Consider the following 24613-nt stretch of genomic DNA (forward strand, 5'->3'; position numbering starts at 1 on the left):
CATAGAAAACACCCATGACTCAGGAACAATAATCTGTGCTCATCACACAAATATGTAAGTCGGATGACAATGCAATATTATGGTACCATCGAGCTGATCTGATATATTGATGGTGGAGACAGGAGGTGGCCATAGGAACTCTGTGATAAAACAACGCAAACTATCATATTATATATTATTGTGTTTGTGGTTTTCAGAATTGTCTCAACGAGTATTAGTTCTGTTGCCTGTGGAAAGAAAAGTAAAGTCAGCGATAAAATGACATTTTTGCCAAAAAACTTATTCAAATTAAGCTCAAAGCGCAAACACAAGACACTTGAAGGAACTGTCACAGTTTAGCAAGCAGTATTTTCTCGTTTAAGACGAACTACGATAAAACAGCAGCAAACAAAAACAAAAGTAATATAATATTTTTATTACGAACCGCAGCGCTTTTTATTCCCGAAGGAAGTAGAAGAAATAAACCCGGAAAACTTAATAATAAGCGAATTCATAATAAACTGTTTTAATGAAGTTTCACATAAATCTTTACGTGTACAAGATCTGTAAAGACGTCTGATAACATCCAGGAGTCTAACTTGTATTTTAATATTTAAATGATGTATTTTTTAGTAAAACATATATTTTGAGTTAATTCCCTAACAGCATTTATACGTCATTATGACGTCAGCGACGTCATTATGACGTCAGCGACGTCATTATGACGCCATTATTACGTCATTATGACGTCGCTGACGTCACTTTGTTACCTGGGTTCATTCGGGCGTTTACTGCTAGGAGCATAACCAAACGGAGCCGCCACGTCTGTAATTTGCTGTACAAAAAAGTCTGCCAATTTTTGCGGGGGAGGGGAACGTCAAATGTATACGTAACGTCAAAATAGCCATGTTAGATGAACGTCAGTCCATATATTGTGTATGACCATTGACCGACTATTTTCGACAGAGGGGAATGCCTGTTAATGGCTACTCCGTTCGGTTATATAGCTTTACTGTATATTGCCGTGACCATGGCAACGTGGTACAAGAAAAAACAGTTCTTTACTTGAAATTGACAAGCACCCATATTTGGCACAATATTTGAACTTCGCGTTATAGCGGCGTTGCTAACCGAATTGCGATTATTACCGTTCTGTGTCACTATTACTTATTCTGGCTATGTGATAGATTGTTTTTTTTTGGTTAATGATGTTTTTTGAATTAGACATCGCACTTCTAAACATTTACCGCGCCTAACTCAATACGCCGACACGTGCTGCCAACATAAAATTTTAGCACTTCACTAAAACGCTTTTACATGGCACCCTTCGGAATATAAAAATGGGCTTATGCATCACGTACCAACATAAGCGATATTACATTATGCTACCTTAGTGAGATGTTGGGGTGGCGCGGAATAAACGGCTGCGTCAGTTTTACACAATGAGGGCTACCGCGTTTAATTTCGCCGCTAGGGGCGCTAGTGTAGATGGTCTTTCGAAAAGACAAATGCATAGAAGTTTTGGAGGTTTCAAGCTTTTTTATCGGGAATTTTCACTTCTTATAGTAAATCTTTGTCCATCTTTGATTAATCATGGTATACAATATATACTAGTACCTATAGCTCAATAAATGTTAGTGGTTTAAAAAAAACAGGCCAAGTGCGAGTCGGACTCGCCCACCGATGGTTCTGTACTTTTCAGTATTTCTTGTTATAGCGGCAATAGAAATACATCATCTGTGAAAATTTAAACTGTCTAGCTATCACGGTTCATGAGATACAGCCTGGTGACAGACAGACAGACGGGCAGACGGACAGACGGACAGCGAAGTCTTAGTAATAGGGTCCCGTTTTTACCCTTTGGGTACGGAACCCTAAAAAGTGCCAACTAACATATATGAGATATTATATTATGCTACCTGAGTTGGGATTTTGAAAGGATTTGGAAATATTAGCTTCCCTTTGAAAAGTATGCTGAGGAATAGGGGTTGGATTTTGTTTTTAATTGGTATTAATGTGACAGTGTGATGTGTGATGTGTGTGTGTGTGTGTGTGCGCTTTTACTAAGTTACATATTGATTTGGCTTCATAGATTAGTTCCTAAAATGGGGTTAGAAATAAGGTGTTTATAGACTGGGCCAGCATAGGTTTTACTCACACACTTTCTTTAGTTTTGTTCTAAGGGCATGGCATCCAGGCCATAAAATTACAAAAAAAAAAAACAAGAATTTGACACAGTTCGTAGGATTGACAGGTGAAACCTATGCTGGTGCCATCTGTAAAATACTTTGAACAGTCAACCTCATTTTTAGTGGCTGATTCTTCGACGGTGGCAAACAAGCATACAATCCATCTGATGGTAAGCAGATCCCGTAGCCTATTTACGTTTACTTTGGATCTATTTCTGGCGGTTGACGTAGTTTTCTGCTAGGCCCTCGAACTTTTAAAATAATAAAGACAGTGATTAAGTAACTGTAATCGTTCCTGAGTCAGCTGTCCCGTTGGCTGTGGTGTGACGTGCTCGGCATTACGGATGTTATAAGGCTGTGTTATGAGCTGAAGGAACGGCTTAGGCGCACTAGGAGTAACAAAGGCTTAACCCAGAAACTGGCATTTGAGGGAGCACTTGCTTCGATGCTGAGTGGTATTGTTAGATATACTAACTCAAGTTACATATTGGCTTCAAAGCGTATCTTTGAAATTTGATTATTTTGGGTGTTTTTTTTTATAACAACAGCTGCAACTGATGGCAGGCAGTTCTCGTAGCCTAAGGACGTTTGCAAATCGGGGTATATTTTTGGCTGATGGTGTATTTTTTTAAACTGACTAGATTTTTTATAAAATGTGACGTTTTCAAGTAAAATGTACCACTTTGTCGCTTACTATAAGGACGACATTTGCTTGTATCTTTATACGAATAGCCTGTCAGTGTCCTTACGACAAGCCACAATATGGTACCTTTTGCTTGAAAATGACACAAATTGTTACCTAATGTCTTAGATGCACTAGGACTAACAAAGGCTTAACACAAAAACTGGAATTTGAGGAAGCAGTCGTCTCGAAGCTAAAACGTTTTCATCAAATTATACTTCACCGAACTGTGCTCTTTTATACAGATGCAGTGCATAATTGTTTTTCATCGTACTTTCTCGGAAACGTTCGTATTTGTCGTGCTACTTCAGTCAACTTCAGTACTTGTACCGAGACTGACTGAAATACCAAGACACGTTTCTGTAAAAATACGATGGAAAATAATTATCCCACCAAAAACATTTCATGTAAAGTGTTGCCAAGACTAGGCGAATAAAGCTTTTACACTCTATCAGATCCCGTAGTAGGTACCAAGACTTACTCTGTAAGTCCTAACTTTATAAGCTAACACCCTATTGGAAAGGAAAGTTGCTATTAATGTATGCCGTGTTGTACTTAACCATGAATGTGTGAGTTTGGCGACACTGGTCTTCATACTAAAAAGCTGTCATTTCATATTCACTAGTTTATTAATTCTTGCAAGAAACAGTGCCAATATAGAGGGCGCTACTTGGCTGGTTTACGTGAACCTGGTCCAAATCTGTACTTTGAATTTTTTTTGCCTTTTTGATTATTGTTGTTTTTTTATTAGCATTCCGATCACTGCTACCAATACTTCAGGAACCAATGTTTTCAGGTTTATGGGTATTTTTAGGCACCCCCATTTTAAGGGGTTGCAGGGCAAAAGTTACATATTTCTGGTCACCATATGTGATTGCATACCGAACCATCTCTACATGCCAAATTTCAGCATTCTAAGACTTCAGGAAGTAGTCTGTATTTTCTATGACGCGAATTTCATGTGTTTTGGACAGTGAAAATTAAGGTACTATAAAATTTTAAGTATGATAGGTAGCTTAATAAAACTTGGTGTTTTTGATAAGTCTACTGAGTACATGGTATACAAAAAAATTCAGCTCTCTAGCATTGTCCAAGACGAAACTACGAGGGTTCGAAAATACGACGAAACGTGCCGAGAAAAGATATGCACTGCCTTTTGCCCTTTGTCTCGTCTTGGCCGGGGCACGGCCGTGCCCCCAGACCTTTTGCCCTTCGTCTCGTCTTGGCGGGGGCACGGCCGTGCCCCCAGATACACTACAACTGTACCAAATACTGAAAGGACAGTTAAGGATGACTCACGTTAGACCGGGCCGTGTCCGGGCCGGAGCTTCCGGCGCTTACTTTTCTTTGACATGACAGGTGATCACGTGATGCTTTCCATAGAAAACGAAGTGCCGGAAGCTCCGGCCCGGACACGGCCCGGTCTAACGTGAGTCATCCTTTAGCCTGTTTACAGATTCCACAAGAATGTCACTTACGAAATGCTTTGCCTTGTATGGCAGCTACCTCAATTAAATGCGTAAAGCTCGAAAATATACTGTCAATTTGTTAGCCAAGTCCCAAAACATTCGCCGGACTAAAAATCGCTTTCTCAGCATTTTTAGAAGTACTAAAATAATGGCATGTCGTAAACGACATTCTCGTGGAATGCCTCACAACACAATCATAATAATTTTCATGGAGACTATATAAAGGAGCCAAATCACAAATCAAAATTTCCCGGAAACTTGTTGAGGTGTCTGGCAACCTATTTTTTTTATTTTTTTTTATGAAATAGGAGGCAAACGAGCAGACGGATCACCTGATGGAAAGCGATTACCGCCGCCCATGGACACCCGCAACACCAGAGGGGTTGTACCTATGAGCAGGGTCATTGCCCAAAGGCTTAGGTAACCATACAGCGGGGAAATGCGGCCGGTGTCCTGGGGACTACGCCCCAGGTGACATTGGGTTTCGTCGAAAATTTATTATGTAAATTATGTAAATATATATTATACACGCGTGACTGCATATTTGAAGTCACACCGAAAAAAAGTACGGTAAGTGCTATGTGTTCTAATTTCCTGATTTCATATAAGATAATATGTGTATCATAAATTATCCCAGTTATTGTTTTTTAGTTGAATATTTATTTGCTCTTAAAATTTGTGGTGTGGCACAGGGTTTTTTGTGAAGAAATATTAATAATAAAAATAATTTTATCGTCAGACTTATATTGACCGGGATAGACCGTGATTACCTTTACAAGTGATTTACGAGTGTGAACGCGACCGGACCAACAAGTGTGAATGCGACCGTTGGTAACGTTGAAAGTGAACGCAGCCGACGCGCAAAAATGAGGGTAGACAGAGCGCTGTCTACACAACTTTGACACCCACCCGCTATCTTCAGTCACCCGTGAACATGATGCATGTAACTGCGTCGAAATATCGGGAGCTCACAAATAATACAAAAGGTAATCACGGTCTATATCCCGGTCAATATAAGTCTAGTGAAACTAACCATGAATCATTCAAAACTCTAATTTTATCGTCCTTACACCCTGGCGGGTGCTGCCTCTGCGTGCGTCCCATGACACGGGCAAGGGCAAGGCAAGGGCGCTCGGTGTACCCCTACATTTGATTAAAGTGCCAAAGGGACTCTACGTGTTGGCTTCGGCTCCGCGCACGCCTCCCAAAGGTCCGGAACAAAAGTAAAAAAAGTGTCAGGCCTGTTTAAGGGTTCAATAATTTAATGCCACAAAACGGGCTCAGAAGTTACTAAAAAGCCAGTTCCCTATCAACCAGCTTTATAACAGGTAAAGTAGTTTTCGTAGGTATACAAATAGTTACTGTATAGTAAATAAATAACCTTAGCAAAAATGATAAATGGTAATTTCTATTAGACATGACACGACGAGGCTTATCATTATTTTTACCTCAACATGTCAGGTAAAACACAAATATATTATGTACGTATATAACACATTGGTATTCTTATACTCATTCTCGAAACACGACGCTCCCTATAACGCCCAGGATCACAATATAGGAACTGTTACAGTAATCTATCTTAATAAATCTGTGATTTAGAAATTCACGTTCGAGGCTCATATCTTCTTGTACCGACTAACCAACAATGTTTTTTGTTTCCAACTTTTTTGGGAACAAATCAAACTATTTTATGAAATATTTTGATTTGTTTTTTAAGTAAAGTATAAACTGAAATAGATATCATACACCAAAGAAAATGTGACCAAGTTCACCGTTGGCCGAGGCGGGAATCGAACCCGCGTCTTCAGCTTACGCGGCTAAACGCGGTTTTTTGTTTGTCAAAATTTTATTTTTGATAGAAATTTTTATCACTCACTGCACTTTTCTTTCAACAGGCAACATGTGCTTATTGAGACAGTTCTAACAAATCTAATCACAATTAGATTGCGTCGTTGTCGTTGTTTTATTAACCGACTTCCTTTTCAAGAAGGAGGAGGTTCTTTATTCGATTGTGGCTATATTGTAATGTGACGCGTGTTTCATTTGAGTTTTTCTGTAAAAGAAGGTCCAAGGCGGGCTCATATTAATTTGGCTCTGATCTGATGATGAAATTCATGAGGAATTGTGGGATCTCCTTAAAATACGCTTGCAGATATGTACCTTTGTTTGAAAAGAGACTACTCTGTATTCTACTTTGCGCATACTCAGGGCATTAAGAAGGGAGATAAAAGCCTGCCAATCATACAGGGATTTTGTTTACAAAGTCAAAGCTCTAGAGGCTTAGGGAATGCCAAGAAGCTCGTAAGTAGCTTTGTAAGTCGTGAAGGGAAGGCATTGAAGCATAAATTAATATATATTACCTGATTGTTATGTTTTACGTCACGTACTTTACCCGTTCACTTCAAGTTGGACGTCGGCGACCGAACGTCACAGCTACAGTCAAATAATTTATTTTCCACCTATTTTGTACCTTGTCTCAGTGAAAAATGACATATGATATTTATGGCGAGTTATAGTTTACAGGGTATAATCAATCACTCTAATTATGAGTTTTACTAGATGTTTGGGTGTTAATAAACCATCTTTACATAACTCTACAATACCTACGAAGCAAAAGGTCCCGGGTTCGAATACCGGTAAAATCATTTTTTTTGTGTGTAGAATGTGTAGGTACATCACACTAAGCATTTATCTTTATTTTGAGTATATATATCGCCACCTCGCACCCATATTACATTTGCTTAGTTTGGGGTCGATCTATGTAAGATTGTCCCTAAATATTTCAATTTAAAACATTCCCGCAGCTCAAACTCGTATCATAAAGAAACTCCAATTAAATCTTAGTCCTTAGGCAGGCCGAACACGCCGACTTTTTCTAGCGATTCAGTCGCGAAACGCACGACTGAATCGCAGCATGTAGCCTCTACTCCTCTAGTCGCATTCGCAACGTGTGACAGAAGCGATTTAGCACGTTTACCTCCACCTTACAGAAAACCGCAGCCAAATAACACTAGACCCTAATCATAGTGTTGTGTTCCTGCCGGTGAGTAAGGTTGCCAGAGCTCAACGAGGGTGCGGTGTGTTGACGACGGGGGACCTACGGAACTCACGGTACTGCATTTGGTCTGTATGGACGCGGCGTACAGGTGCGGCGATCAGGGAGACCCGGTGAAACGGCTGTCCGCTGGCCGCCCGCAGGTCAGTAGGGTTCCCGAACCCAGGGATTACTTAATCTCCGCCCTGGGAGGCTGAACCACCAACCTCGCGTAAAATCCTTGATGTAGTAGTCGTGCCGGAGAAGGAGACCGGAGTGGACCCGGCTGCTGCACCAGGGGGGGACCGGGGGCCCTTCCGTACGCCGTGCCTGTGAACCGCACTACCCTACATATTCCTTTGGCAGATCTGTTCTGTTCTCTTGTCCCTTAAGCCGTCAACGCCCCGAACCCTCTTTGTACACTCAACAACAACAACACATGGCAAATAAGGGTAAAAAAAGAAATGGTTTCTCAGCGGCATCCCCTTCCACACAAGTGGACTTCTGCAATATCAGGGGATTACACTCAAATTTGAGCGCAATCCATTACCACCTGGAATCTGCGCAGCCGACCATCCTATTTCTAACGGAGACGCAGATATCCTGCCCGGCGGACACTGCATACCTACTATATCCCGGCTATACACTTGAACACAAGTTCATGAGACGCGCTGGTGTATGCATGTATGCCCGGCAGGAGGTCTGCTGTCGCCGCCTCCATGCCTTTGAAGACAGGGACCTGTCAGTTCTGTGGGTGCGTGTGGACTACAGCGGCCACACTCGTGTCTACGCGTGCCTGTACAGGTCTCATAGCGGAAACACGGAGACAACCCGGCTCTTCGAGCACCTGCAATCGACGACTGACAAACTTCTAGAGCAGTACCCTTCCGCAGAGCTGGTGATTTTAGGGGACTTTAATGCCCACCACGTTGAGTGGCTTGGTTCCCGGTCCACCGACCACGCGGGGAGGTCTGCTCACGAATTTTCTGTGGCCTATGGATTCTCGCAACTGGTACATTCTCCCACGAGAATACCAGACATCGAGGATCATACTAGCTCTTTACTGGACCTCCTGCTGACTACACGTCCGGACGGATATTCCATCTCAGTGAATGCACCTCTCGGTTCGTCCGATCACTGCCTCGTCCGGACACAGGCGCCTTGCGCGCGGCCCGATCCACCACGGCCAACTAGCTCGCGACGCGTGTGGCAATATAAATCAGCAGATTGGGACGGACTGCGTGAATTCTACGCTTCGTACCCATGGAGGCAGCTCTGCTTCACATCAGAAGATCCTGACTCCTGCGCAGCCAATGTTGCCGAGACCATACTGCTGGGAATGGATTGTTTCATTCCCAACACGGTAATAGCAGCGGGAGCAAAGCGACGACCTTGGTTTAATCGGCCTTGTAAAGAGGCTACAGTTCGCAAGCAAGCCGCTTACAGGGCTTGGACCAAGGCCGTAGCTAATAAGGATCCGAACGTTTCTGATGTGAAACGCGACTTAAACGCTGCCTCGAGGTCCAGTAAAAAAGCCATTGCCAGGGCTAAATACGATTTCGTCGGCAGAATTGGCGACAAGCTAGCGGGCTATCCCTCTGGGAGTCGCGCGTTCTGGTCGCTCGCCAAAGCTGCCGAGGGAAATTTTTGTCAGTCGTCTTTACCACCTCTGCGAAAAGCTGATGGTGATCTGGCCCACAGTGCAAAAGAGAAAGCCGATCTTCTTGGTACTCTTTTTGCCTCGAACTCGACCTTGAACGACGACGGTAGCGCCGTGCCGCCCACCATCCCGCGGTGTGCATACTCCATGCCCGAAATCTCATTCACGCAGAGGGATATTCGGCGGGAGTTGCTATCCCTAAACGTTCATAAGTCGAGCGGGCCAGACGGCATTCCAGCACTTGTGCTTAAGCAGTGTGCTCCTGAGTTATGTTCCGTGTTGGCGCGTCTCTTCACACTCTCTAGCAACAAACGGCATGTTCCATCTTCGTGGAAGACGGCCCTTGTGCACCCTGTGCCTAAAAAGGGCGACAGATCGGACCCATCGAATTACAGGCCTATCGCTATTACCTCCCTTCTCTCTAAGGTCATGGAGCGTATAATCAACGCAAAGCTCCTGAGATACCTAGAAGAACACGACCTGATCAGCGACCGTCAGTATGGTTTTCGCCACGGTCGCTCGACTGGTGATCTTCTAGTGTATCTCACTCACCGCTGGGCATCAGCCATTGAGAGTCAAGGCGAGGCATTGTCAGTTAGCCTAGATATAGCGAAGGCGTTCGATCGGGTCTGGCATCGGGGTCTCCTGTCGAAATTACCATCTTATGGATTGCCGGAGGGACTATGCAAATGGATCGCTAGCTTTTTGTCTGGCAGACGCATACGAGCCGTAGTAGACGGAAGCTGCTCCAATAGCATGGACATTAACGCTGGCGTTCCGCAAGGCTCTGTGCTATCCCCAACGCTGTTTTTGCTGCACATCAATGACATGTTGTCTATCGACGACATTCACTGCTATGCAGACGACAGTACTGGGGATGCCTATTACGCAGGCCGTGCCAACATCCCTCGTTCCGTGGTGCTAGAGAGTCGTGAAAAGCTTGTGTCGGATATTGAGGGCACTCTATCCAGAGTTTCGGTGTGGGGCCGGGACAATTTAGTGCGATTCAACCCCACCAAGACACAAGTTTGCGCGTTTACCGCTAAGAAAACCCCATTTACTGTGGTCCCACAGTTCGAAGGCACAGCCCTTACCATGTCAGGGAGTATTGGGATCCTCGGTGTCGACATCTCCAGTGACGTCCAATTCCGTAGCCACCTGGAAGGGAAGGCTGATCTGGCATCCAAAAAACTCGGTGTGCTCAATAAAGCACGGCGATACTTTACTCCGGGGCAAAGACTGCTGCTATATAAATCGCAAGTCAGACCCCATATGGAGTACTGCTGTCACCTTTGGGCAGGAGCACCTGGATGCCAGCTTGGACCCTTCGACTCAGTCCAAAGGCGCGCTGTACGAATCGTCGACGATCCCAAACTCACAAGCGGTATCGAACCTTTAAGTCTAAGGAGAGACTTCGCCTCCTTGTGTGTGTTCTACCGCTTGTACAATGGGCTGTGCTCTGAAGAATTGTTTGACATGATGCCAACGGCCGCTTTCTATCACCGCACCGCTCGCCATCGGCAGGGTGTTCATCCTCACACCCTAGCACCTAAATGGTCGCGTACTGTGCGGTTTAAGAGGAATTTCCTCCCGCGTACGCTTCGGCTGTGGAATGAGCTCCCTGCCGAGGTTTTCCCGAGGGGCTACAGTATGGGGTTCTTCAAAAAAGGAGTGTACAGGTTTTTAAAGGGTCGGCAACGCGCGTGTAATATCTCTGGTGTTGCAGGCGTTCATAGGCTACGGTAACTGCTTACCATCAGGCGGGCCGTATGCTTGATTGCCACCGACGTGGTATAAAAAAAAAAAAAAAAAAAAGCAGCGATTAAAACTTTTGCATCGATACAAATGCGCGACTGTATTGATTGATCAATTTCAGCATTGCTACTAACGCGCGGCTGTTACGCGCGCGACATCGGGTAAATATCTATCTATCTCAAACATTATATGTGTCGTTCTCAAGTAAAAGGTACCACATTGTCGCTTACCATTAGGGTGAATAACCTGTCAGAGAGTCCTTGTGGTAAGCGACAATGTGGTACCTTTTACTTGAGAACGACACATATGTACAGCTCACGACTGCGATGTTGCGTAGCGCCTGAATTAATTCTACATCGTATCGCTGCTATATCGCGGCTATAACTATGCTGAATCGCAGCGGTATCGATGCTGTAGGTATAGCGACTGTAGCGATGCTGTATCGCGATAGTAGCGATGCAGAATCATGTTTACGTGTGTGAGGATATATGACTAATGTTATGTACACTTGTGGCGTCGAATGATGATACGACACACTGATTTAAACTTTCACGATTTATACTCATTATTATTCACAACGACGGGACTTAATCGCGTAAAATAAGTTTTAAATTTACCTTTCAGTCACCTGGCGTTTATAAGATCGATTGCAGTTGTGGTAGCTTCTACATCGGGGAAACGAAACGTACCGTTGCGGAGCGAGTTAAGGAGCATATCGCAGCTGTCAAGAATCGTCAGGGGAACAAGTCTGCCGTTGCTGAGCATCTACTAGAGTCATGGCCAAACCACTGGATTTAAATCGACTTCCTTCTTCCTTCGACTCAATTGAAATTTCTATGTTTTTTGATTTCAATGGCTTCACGGATTTTTCTACTATAAAACCCACGATCTGTAGAAAGTATTCTAGGGTTGTGAAGCTCATCACAACCCTAGAATACTTTCTACAGATCGTGGGTTTTATAGTAGAAAAATCCGTGAAGCCATTGAAATCAAAAAACAGAAATTTCAATTGAGTCGAAGGTTTTAAGATCTCATCCACATGGAACCCAGTCATTAGTAAGTGTAAGCGAAAACAAATATCGAAAGTTGAAAAATCGAATATTGTGAGTGTTGTGTGTCGACCCGGTGACATCCCTAGTGCGCAAAACGTTCAAGTTAATAAACAAGACCAAGTGCGGGTAGTTCGAAAAACTCGCGCGCCTAGAAGATGTTGATGTCAACTTTAGCCTGTCTTTTCCGAGATCACGGGGACAACGCCATCCTCGAAACGTCGGGAGGTAAATTTAAAACTTATTTTACGCGATTAAGTCCCGTCGTTGTGAATAATAATGATGATACGACAGTTTATTTTTATATGGCGTAGCTGTCACGTAAAATATTTGTAGAAATTTTTGGAAGTTTAGCACATGGAACAGCAATGTAACACTAAGTAATAATGGCTTTTGTTTAACAGAATGCCATTGTTAGTACAGGTAAGTGAACCAGCTCAGTAGAGATAGCGTTAACTATAATAAAAATATGGTTATTTTTTAAATTAAGCTCGACCGAAATATACTTGAAGAAACTTGATTCGACAGGTAGGTATTATATTAAATAGGGCAAGTCTGTATGCCTCTTGTCCTGTTGTTCTGTACCTACAGTCATAAAGTACGAATATTACTAACATAGTTTGTAATGTACCTAAATTTAAGTGTCAACTAACATTCCTATGGATTTTTATGGTCCGAATTAAACAGTTTTTATTTTTATTTTTTTATTATAGTGATACATTATCGCGACTGTATCACGGCCTTTATGCGACTGAATCGCTGCAAAAAGTCACCGTCTGCGACCTGCCTTAATCATTCTAGACGTCCAGATCCAGACTGAAATTAAAAATTCCACACAACGGAGTCTTATTAAAGCGACGTAATAAGCGAGCGCTTATTCAGCTGTTTAGTTCTTTAATTAAATGTTCTAATTAGAATTGATAAGTTTTATTTCAGTTTTTTGTTGTGATAATAATTCTGTGTGCTTAAAAATTGTGTACGGTAAAATGGATGCTATAATTGTCAGAAACATAAAGGATAAAAATTAACACGCAACTTCCAACCGCAACCAGTATTATAAATAAACTAGCTTCTGCCCGTGACTTCGTCTGTGTGGAATGATGATGAAACTATATCCGTACCAAATTTTATCTACATCGCTTCAGCGGTTTAGGTGCGAAGAGGTAACAGACAGACAGACAGAGTTACCTACTATAGCATTTATAATTTACTAGCTTTTGCCCGCGACTTTGTCTGCGTGGAGTTAGTAATTTGGGCAGCTTATTTTTTATCCAATCTGCTTTTGATCGATTTCCCATACAAACTTCCACTCCCCTTTTCACCCCCTTAAAGGATGACTTTTGGGTTAAAAACTACCCTATGTCCTTCCCCGGGACTCAAACTATTAATATACCAAATTTCAACTAAATCGGTTCAGCGGGTTAAGCGTGAAGAGGTAACAGAAAGACAGACAGACAGACAGACACACTTTCGCATTTTTAATAGCAGTATGGATAAGTATATTAGTATATTAAATAAAATACACATGAATTCATAAACCTTAATTGAAAATTTTAGAACCCTTGATAAGAAGCCATTTGTGTTACGCTCTAGTAAAAGAATATATTATTCAAGAACCATTGCTCGTATTACTCTTTAGGAGATAAATGAGAACATTCGTACAAACAAAACAGCCACTCACCCAAAACAAATACCGTCTTCCATCCGACGTGAGTAAGAATCTAATTCAAAAGCTTATTATATTTAAAAAAAAAAACCAATAAAAGTCAAGAGAAGAAGCCAAGAGTAGAAAAGACTTTGCAAAGGTGGCCACCGACGCCCGCTAGGGCATGGTAGCAGAAGAAGAAGAATATATTAACTGAACTTACCAACTTAAAAACTAGATCTAAAAATAAATAAAACTAATCTTAAAAGGGAACACGTTTAGAATACTTAAAACTAAATTAACTGTAAACTAAGGCCGACAGGTAGGAGTACCCGGAAAAATAAGCCAAACAAGCTGCTGGCGTTGCCTCGCTGGGCAAGCGATTGAAGCCACATGCTGCTGCACAACTGCACTAAGTATGCGGCGGAACTGGGGTCGCTAATTTTTCACGTAGGCGTTCTCCTTCTTTTTTTAAGTGTCCCACTGCTAGGCAAAGGCCTCCCCTCTTTTCCGTCATTTGGTCCTATCCGATGTACACTCCCGCCACTCTTTAAAAAATGTGTCAAGGTCGTCCCGCCATCTCCGTTTTGGGCTTCCTCTGCCCCGAGATCCATCATGTGGGACCCAGTCTGTAGTTAATTTGGTCCAGGGCTCCGGGTGCATTCGGCAGACGTGCCCTGTCCAGTCCCACTTTAGTCCTGCTTTGTTGTGTAATTTAAAAAAATAGCTCATTTACAGTTTTTCTGGAAAATAAATCCATACCCTACCTTACTATATCCCTTCCTCTACACTTCCTTTATTCCTTCTTTTCACCACATGTAAAAGTCAGTGTTTAAAAGGGTAAATATTTCAAAGAACAGTTCTCATACTAATTCTTCTCAGTAGAAGCATAATTATGAAGAACCTAATTGAAACTTGAAAGACGCGGAAAAGCTATAATTACGTCTTGTACGTGAGCTGAACAGAAAGGCCTTAAAATATTAACATTTGTAGGTGTCTTAAGCTCTTTTGAAACCAGCATACTTATATTTTTTAAAGGAAATGGGTAGTATAGGAATGAATGGTGCTTTGAGGTACGCCATGCCTTTTGCCGGCTCCTTTATTTATAGCATATTAAAAGCATGCAAATATCGTATTTTATTTATTTAGTTGAGAATTTTATTCTTGAGATCGTTTAAGCTAATCAAAATTAATACTTTCCGAAAAAAACCTATTTGTCTTAATGTTACTTACATATGTTCTTGCTAATGCCTTTTCAGAGCAAAAGAACTCAAACGAAAGGATAACCTAAATATGTAGTTTAAATCCAGAGAATCCACATTCATCTAAACAGTCATGCCATTTTATATCGTATTTCTCGGGAATTCGTTTTATAATCGTATATGAAGTTTATGATTTTAGGTTCTTCTTGATCTGAGGAAAAAATAATATTTTTCTTCTAAATGCACTAATGTGTTCCATCTCTTTGATCTCGTGTTTATGTTTATTTTGTCCTTATACAATCCCTGTTCATGCAAGCGTGAGTCACATGAAATATACTATCATTTATGATCAAAAATCGTATGTTTTGGTTGGAAATCGTATACATTTTCTTACTTAAACATGTATTTTTATGGTTCCGTACCCAAAGGGTAAAAACGGGACCCTATTACTAAGACTCCACTGTCCGTCTGTCTGTCTGTCAGTCTCTGCCTGTCTGTCTATATGTCTGTCTGTCTGTCCGTGATAGCTAGACAGTTGAAATTTTCACAGATGATGTGTTTCTGTTGGCGCTATAACAACAAATACTAAAAACAGAATAAAATAAATATTTAAGTGGGGCTCCCATATAACAAACGTGATTTCTTTTAAATTTTTTGCGTAATGGTATGGAACCCTTTGTGCGCGAGTCCAACTCGCACCTGGCCGGTTTTTAATTTACAAGAGTACTAATTGTATTAAACAGTTGTGATCTCATACTTATGTATTTTAGCGCTTAATGTGTGGTGACCTCAATTGTGGTCACTCTTAGTGGTCAAGGTGGTGTAGCGGCACCACAATCATGTACACAGTCAACAGCAACAAAAAGCATCTGTCTAATTAAGATACGTTTTGGGCTCAAGAGCTTCCAACCATTTTTGTTATCTGTGTTGGCTTTATTTGCTAACCCTCCTCACTTTCCTATCTGTTCGGTAAATAACATGTCTAATTAGTAATTATCTTTTTTTCCAACGCTGCGATTCTAAGCGCAAAGAGAAATGTTTTTACTAGTTTAATGGAAATCTTGTTATGTTGTGAAAATCAAATAAGGCGGAAATTAATAACAATTTTACTTATATTTTATAAAATTACTTCCCACTGTTGAATATTTTTTCGCTTCAGTGGTTAATGACTGTGGGTAAACTAGAAAATATGGAGTTTAAAAGAAATGGCAATTAACGTAAACAAACCATTTCTTCGTAATCTCGCACTTTTTGTGAACAAACTATGATTTCCTCAATGGTTTATATACTTAAATCTATTATTTATATCAATAACTAGTTAAAATATGTCTTAATTATTTATAATTGAATGAAAACAACGATCGTAAAAACATTTAGGTTATTCGTCAAACGCCAAAAAAATCTGTCATAATTAGCCTCATGCATGAAGTTTATATTTGAACGAAATATGTTTTATTCGGATGTTTGTTACCGTTATATCATGTTACAAATGTATTTCCGTTTTTAAATTACCATTTAATTACTTAAAATTATAAATAAAAAGTACAAAAATTTGCCCGCGAAAAGCTAGCGAACGAAACGGCTGAAACGCCACGTGACGTCACGCGTTCGACAGATTAGTGTCATTAGTAGCAAACGTCAGTTGGGCCGCCCAACGTGTGACGTCATCACGCTCTGTCGAATTCGCGCCAAAAATTATGAGCGTTTCAACCGCTCAAAAATTTTCAGCATTTTAAATATTTTTTAATAAAATAATGTTAAGGTTTACAAAAGTATTTTTATCATTTCCGGTGTTCCAACGATATAAATTATGAATCCAAAAAATAATAATTCATGCATGGAGCTAATTGTTTACATTATTTGCCATTTCTATTAAAGTACACTTTTTATAAACATGGCAACCAATGTTTAACATATTAAATCATTACTCGTTTAACAAAGCATCATTGTATCATTCCAGAAATAGCTGTCACAAAGGCTTTTGTGTAAAAGTATTGCGTAAAATTCAATTCCAAAACCTCTAATAAAGAAAAAAAGCTTTAGAAAGCCGGCTCCAGATTTAGGCTTGAATTCAATTCCAGAGATTAAATAAGTTACTTAGAAAAAAGAAAAGACTGGATAGTATTTGCGTTCTGTCTGCGAAGTTGTGTCTTCAAAAAAACATTTATGAATACTGCTAGTAGTATTAGAACAAACTAAATTATTTACAGAAATTTATTGGAGTTGAAACTAGGTCCATGGGGTCCCAGCGCGCACAAGTTGTTTGCAGAAATCGCGAAGCGTCTCGTTGACGTAACTGGTGACCAAAGAGCTGGCGGCTTCCTCACACAACGTATCAGCATTGCGATACAGCGAGGAAATGCTGCCAGCATCTTTGGTACAATGCCTCAATATTTTAGATTTAAGCTAGTTATTAATTTCGTTTACGTAGTATATATCTTGTATGTAAATAAAGAGTTTTTCCTTTACAGAAAATACTTTAATTTGTTTTTATTTTAAGTAGAAACACTACTATATAAATTATAAACTGAAATAAATGTCATATACTAAGAAAGAGTGACCAAGGCCTCCAGTGCCCCAGGCTGGAATCGAACCAGCGTCCTCTGCTACCGCGGCAGGTGAGCCATTCCACTGACTGAGAGGACGCTGGTTCGATTCCAGCTTGGGGCACTGAAGGCCTTGGTCACTTTTTCTTAGTATATGACATTTATTTCAATTTATAACATTTATGAACATAATGTCTACAATTTTAAGGTAGGCAAGGTATTCGCCAGTATTGCTGCCGCAAATTTCAAAATCGATGTTGCTGCCTGGATTTTTGCCATTTGCGGCATCAATGCCAGTCAGCAGTAAAGGGGCCCACTGACTATCAGTTCGCCGTACGATATCGGCCTGTCAATTTTTGTTCTAACTGACAGGCCGATATCGTCCAGCGGACTGTTAGTCATTAGGCCCCTTAAAGTCGCAACAATATACTGCTGCAGTCATAGACATAGTATATACAAGTAGTTATAGACGCGCCACCGAGCGACCGGGGGTAAGAGAAAGATATAGGTATTCATATAAAAGGGCAGCATAGGATTTTTTCTTTCACTCTTATAAATTTCGGTATTTCGCCATCGCCTCCTACCTATGATGCCACCCGGTCGGTGATAAGGTCAAAGCATGGCACTATTTTCTCTTTCCTCTTATAGGAATCGCAATAAGACTATCTTTCTCTATCAAAGAGTGTCAGGCTCTTGGCTGCAGTAATGATGGTGTACAGTGAACAGTAGCTTTAAGTACTGTTTAAAGTGTTGTTAATCTCAGGTCTGTACCCCTACTGTTAATTTCATTCGATAGCGTGACGTGACGTCGTTTACGTGTGTCATTTTGTATGGGATTTTGAGTTTCCAAAACGTTCCGCTTGGCGCGCTGTGCAAAATCCCATACAAAATGAGAACGCAAACGCACGCTATGAACTGAAATTTATACTAGCGGTTAAGTACTACTCGTATGACAGAAGTTACAAAAAAATTTAGCAAATAAAGGAGAAAAACTGGAACCACTAAAATAAAAGTGTAAATATATTTTTTATTTTCATATCTATATTTAATTCAAATACAGTGGTACTACGTAAACGAAATAATAACTTAGCTTAAATCTAAAATAGGCCCTTAAGGCATTGTATCAAGGATGCTGGCGGCATTTCCTCGCTGTATCGCAATGCTGATACGTTGTGCGAGGAAGCCGCCAGCTCTTCAGTCACCAGTTACGTCAACCAGACGCTTCGCGAATTCTGCAAACAACTTGTGCGCGCTGGGACCCCATGGACCTAATTTCAACTCCAAATGGAACATGATACCCTCTACCGAGGCTCTTATATTTATCAAATAAATAAAAGTAGGTAACTGCAATTCATAAAATCGATTTATAAGTAATTTTACTAAAATAATTCCTGGAAACATTTACCTATGTTATATATAATACAAGCGATATATGTAATATATAATATTATCCAAATGTTGGATGCGAGCGGCACAGGATCGGTCGGAGTGGCGAGCCTTGGGGGAGGCCTATGTCCAGCAGTGGACGTCTATCGGCTGACATGATGATGATGATATCGAATACCCCTTTTGGCGTAGACATGTTCAAACCATGGAAATCGAATAACGGTGATTGAAATCGTTTTATGATATTAAGCTGATATTTCTATGAATCTAAATTATGCATCCTTATACTCGTATCAACGGATTGATTGAATTTATACAGCGTGTAAATTCAATACGGGCGATAAATTAAAAGAGATGTAGTTTTTTCAACTTACACTTAATTAATGACCCCGTAATTAATTTTCTGTTTTACCGAGCAGCAATGTACTGCAAACATTACGAGACATAAGACATAACATGACATGACATTACGAGATACGAGCTTTTTATAGTAACTGCTAACAAGCAAGCGTACAGGTTACATTAATATTTTTTAAGAATAAAAAACCGACTTTAATGGCGTTGAAAGATTATTGTTGAAAAAATTAACATCTACCTGTTATCGTGGTATGAATGTAAAAAAGCCCTAATAAAGTGGATAAAAAATATAACGTATGATGATACAGAAATTCTATTAGGATGATGAGTAGGATAGGAACTGAAACACGCACCCACACACGCACCCACACACACACACACACACACACTCACACACACACACACACACACACAATCTAATCTTTTGTTACTTTGTGAATATAATATAAGGTAAAATTCTAAAATATACGAATTTTGAAATAGTAATAATAATATTAGGTAAATTGTTATTTTGTTAAAATAATAGCAGTTTGCACAATGTTACATTTTATGGTTAACTGTGTACAAATGTACTAGATAAATGTGGAAGAGCGGGGCTTCCTGTCACAGGTATTATACATACTTACTAGGAAGTCCCAACCATGAGAGTGTTATGATGTACTATTTAACGAAATAAATGCTTTTTGATTTTTTTTGGTTTTTTGATTTTTTGTTTTTTTTTTATGGTACACTAAGGTTCCAGACAATGCTGACAATGAAATGAAAAATCATATTTTACAAATTAAATTTAGTTTATTATTCAAGTAGGCATATTACAATGCGCTTATGAACGTCAAATAAAGCTACGCCGGCTCTTATTATTTATTTTGTTAAGCTATTAAAGAATGCCACTTTTCATGCTCACTTTTTTTTCATTTTTTTTATACCACGACGGTGGCAAACAAGCATACGGCCCGCCTGATGATAAGCAGTCACCGTGGCCTATGGACACCTGCAACACCAGAAATATTACATGCGCGTTGCCGACCCTTTAAAAACCTGTACACTCCTTCTTTGAAGAACCCCATACTGTAGTCCCTCGGGAAAACGTCGGCAGGGAGCTCATTCCACAGCCGAAGCGTACGCGGGAGGAAATTCCTCTTAAACCGCACAGTACGCGACCATTTAGGTGCTAGAGTGTGAGGATGAACGAACTGCCGATGGCGAGCGGTGCGGTGATAGAAAGCGGCCGTTGGCATCATGTCAAACAATTCTTCAGAGCACAGCCCATTGTACAGGCGGTAGAACACACACAAGGACGTAGTCACTGTACGTATATCTCTAGTTATTAGGGAGCATTCAATAGTTTGCAGCAGGAATAAATCGTACAGTCAGAATTTAATTTCCGACCCATTTCGTACCTTGTCACAGTGACAATCAATATGAAAATCGCTTGACATCTTGTACTATTGTCCCTGTGACAAGGTACAAAACGGGTCGGAAATTATATTCTTTGACTCTCTGTTGTACATGTTAAAATGTTACCCCCGTTATCCTAAGATGGTAAAAGCACTCAGTAAGTACAGTAATAAATAAATCTGTATATAAAGCATTATATTTAACATATTTATGATGTGTTTTCCTGGATTCATCGGTGTATTTATAAGCAAACTTGTATGTTTTCTGTAGCTACAAGAGTATTTATTAACCAACGAATTTAACCAAAATAAAAATTTACACAAAATTACACCCTGATTATAAATTGTGTCGCTTAACTTGAAACTCAGATAAATTCATTCGACCCTCTTAGGAAATATCTGCCCTATTACCTTTTCTTACTACCAAAATCGTAAAATCTGACAGTTGGATTTATCTGAGTTTGAAGTTAAGAGACTCAATGGCACTTATAAGTAATAAACAATATAGGTAATCCGTAAAAACGATATAAACATTAAAATAGCAATAGGAAAATTATTAAAAAATAAATAGTAAGTCATTATAATGCAGTAAAAATTCCAAAAATAACATTTAAAGAATCAATAATATCAAGTCATAGCATACCGTGGCCTCAGCGCTCAGTCGTCTGGGCTGCGTAGCGGTGACCGGTCGTCATGCGCTACGCTGTAGCTCGCGTAGCCGCCGTGTTCGTAGCCGCTACGATATATTGAAAATGTTACGTGTGAACTAAATACAGTATAGTGTGATATTTAAAAATGCAGTGGAACATTTGTGTGTTTATGTGCTTGGTGGCGGTGGCCGTAGCGAATCCGGCCAAAATGGGTCAGTATTATAGTTTCAGTTTGGCATGCTCGATGATGTGATAGTTGAACAAAGGAGCCCGAAGCAAGCCTCAAAGACATTATTTGTCTCCGATATTGCGAACACGTGTTTAATCGAATTCAAATTAGACCGTATAGGAATGGTTGTTTATGAATAAGGTTGGCAAGGATGCGGATGTTATTTATTAGAACGGAAAATATTTTGCGAAGGCCAATTTAAACGAGGAACGGAATCTTTATAATACTGTGTATTTATTATATGTATTATTCGGTGTTTCAATAATATTTGTACGACTATTAGAAATTAAAAAATATATAAATTATATATTTAGTCGAAATGAAAGTTTCTATAAAGAATTATGAGTAAATAAGTAACATAGTTTGGTCGAAAACGATTGATCTATGAATTAACTATGAAAACTGACACTAAAAGCTCAATAGTTTCCGAGAATTTTATCTGACTGCTATTTTTTTTAGTCAAGAATGATAGGTTTTACTTTACATAATTTTTCAAAATTTTAGTAATTTTTCATTAAATATGAGGTTAAAAAAGATAACACGTAAAAAATTGTTAACAAGTATAAAAAGTAGGTATATGTATTTTGAAAACGATTGCATAATAAAAATAAGAATTCAGAACTGTCGAAAACCATGAATGTTAAGTAATTTACGTTTATCAACATCGTTAAGGTTTTCACTGCATTACTTACGTTACCGTTACGACATTATCTACCACAATATGCAATGATCGTAAAAATCATTAATTAAAATTGTATACTTACAATTTATCAGCAGTTTTTCACTGATAATGTACTACATACTATAAACTGATATAGATGTCATATATTAAAGAAAAAGTGGTGAAGGCCGGATTCGAACCGTCTTTAGAAATCCGGGCTAACGCCTTGAACCCCTAGGCCACCCCGCCACGGCGGAACCGGTCCCAATTTCTCGACTATATGCCACTTTACTAAGACTATGCGTTTTTGACCAATTCTAAGGGCAGGCCGCACGTGCTTGCACCTTCTATACACAAATCAAAATATTTAATAATAGTTATTTGTTATACAAGGGTGCAAAGTTGTATTTTACCCGCGAGTGTTTCAACATACGAGAGGTAAAATACATTTGCACCCGTGTGTAACACAAAACTTTTCCCCACACTATAGCGTGGAAAGTGCAACATCCACAGGCGTTAGACCATCTTCATCACTGGAATCACTTATTTTTTTACGATAATATAACAGAAAACACTGGAAATTCTGATTTTTACTTGAGTCGGTGAGAAGTGTTTTTAAGTAAAAAATTTGTTGGTAATGTTGACATTTCTGTTCTGACGTATGAAATGTCAACGATGCGTTTTGAAATTGCAACGACTCAACTTGTGCGTACAGAATTATATTTATATAAATAAAAAAATCTAACGTTTCTTATGGAAATTTAAGGTTTATGACTTAAAATTATTTAATAAAGCTAAATTTCGGTCTTTTTTATTAGATTCTCAAACCATTTATTTAATGATAATTAATATCGAACGAATCATTATTATGAGCGTTTTACGTTTTGTTATCTGTCAAGCTACTTAAACACGCTCCATCCAAGGTCAAATTACTTTCCCCACTAGTGGATAAAATGCGTTTTTCCCCGCTTGTTTTAAAGGATAAAAGACGGCTTTCCGAGCTAGTGAGGGGAAAAATAATTTGATTTGTTCCCAAAGTTGTACTACATACTAGTTTTCGTAAAATATTTTTTCTACGAAAAAAATTTTAATAAATCCTATTTCTACAATATTTTTTTCATGAAACTAAAAAAGATACTAACGTCATTTGACTGACTTTATAATTTGTATCCTAGTTTTTTTTATATACTATTTATTCTGTGTATCTAATGAGACTTACCTAATTCATATTTTACAACCAGACTTCGGGGACGGTTATGATTTTAGCATTTACCTTAGGCATGTTTAAGGTTTTGTGTACCTATTTATGGTAGGCATGTGTTTACTTCGGTGGTCCATATAACTACTGACCTGATTTTGATGGGAGAAGAGTAGTCTACATTAATACTTATTTCAAAAAAAGGAGAAGATTTTATGCGATTCAAATCCGTCACCAAATTTTTTTTTACACTGCAAGCTGCTGGGTTATTACCGGGTTGATGATGAAAACTATACTTGTACCAATATTTTAACTTTATTCGTTTGTTACAAATATAATAACAACCAATTTACAATAAACATTCCAAGACGTCTTCACAATAACTTGTCCGTACTCGAACTGGTCGGCAGCACCTGTCACTTCCATACCCGTCTCTTTATAACAATTCAAAATGGCGGGAACCAGTGACAAGTAAGAATCTCTACATCCCAGTGACAAGTAAGAGTACTCTTTTATAAGATATTCATAATGAAATAAAACTATGAAAACGGATTATATCGCGTATATTGAATTTATAATTCATCCCGACGTTTCGAACTCTTTACAGCGTTCGTGGTCAACGGGTGACTGAGGAAAAATTACAAAATGCAAAAATACCCACATACTAAAAAAATAATGAACAATCATAGACTACAAACTTTAAGGCTGGTTGTACATGCAAAATCGGTTCATAAGGCTAGTTATACACTATAATTATTTTTCAAGTAAAGATATATATTATATACGCGATAAAAACTATGCCGGCTCCAACCCTACACCACGGACCCGAGAAGATTTAATTCCCTCCTAAATTGTAGGAGGGTATCCCAATATGGGACCGGCAACAAACTCGGCGGGACACATCTTTTCAAAACATCAGAATGTCCAGCATCATCCAACACTACGGTCTCACAGTCTATGTCTCGCTTGCTCCTTTATCAGGTGGACTACAGGATCCCAAGCTGGTGGTAGAGAAAAGCCATCTTCCCTATTAAAGTTTGGATATTTCTTAATCTCAATGGCCTCGCGCAGCATTCTGGGTATGTAACGCTTCTCCTTGGCAAGAACCAGAGGCTTATCAAACTTGATTGAGTGATTGGCTTTATCCATGACATGCTCACAGACAGCAGACCTAGGTCGACGGTGCTTGACATCAGCTATGTGTTCCTTCACCCGAGTGGAAATGCTCCGTTTCGTCTGCCCGACATATGATAGGCCACACTCACAGTCCAGCCTGTACACTCCTGCAGTCTGTAGAGGGGTATTGCATTTTACAGGCCTCAGGAAATGTGACATCTTCTTCATTGGCTTGAAATATGTTTTTATAGAAGCACGCTTCAAGATGTGGCTGATCCTGTCCGTGACCCCCCTGACAAAAGGCAGAATGGCAGGCCTGCGCTCAACTGTGGGGATCTTAATGTGGGACCTCTGGTTGACCCGCGGTATCCTGAGCTCGTTTGCCTGGAGCGCGCGCCTGGCATGC

At 39.8% G+C, this 24613-nt stretch overlaps 1 protein-coding gene across 1 annotated transcript in view; it reads left to right on the forward strand.

Moving 5' to 3' along the window:
- The first annotated feature begins 20934 nt into the window (after positions 1-20934).
- The window catches only part of LOC134744452 (uncharacterized), a 132306-nt gene continuing 128627 nt past the window's right edge, over positions 20935-24613 (forward strand). The window contains exon 1 of the mRNA XM_063678266.1: positions 20935-21215. Coding sequence (XP_063534336.1) covers positions 21149-21215 — 67 coding nt within the window. The 5' untranslated portion in view covers positions 20935-21148. The remainder of the gene's footprint in view (positions 21216-24613) is intronic.

The sequence above is a fragment of the Cydia strobilella genome, chromosome 9 (assembly GCF_947568885.1).
Source record: "Cydia strobilella chromosome 9, ilCydStro3.1, whole genome shotgun sequence".
NCBI classification, from domain to species: domain Eukaryota; kingdom Metazoa; phylum Arthropoda; class Insecta; order Lepidoptera; family Tortricidae; genus Cydia; species Cydia strobilella.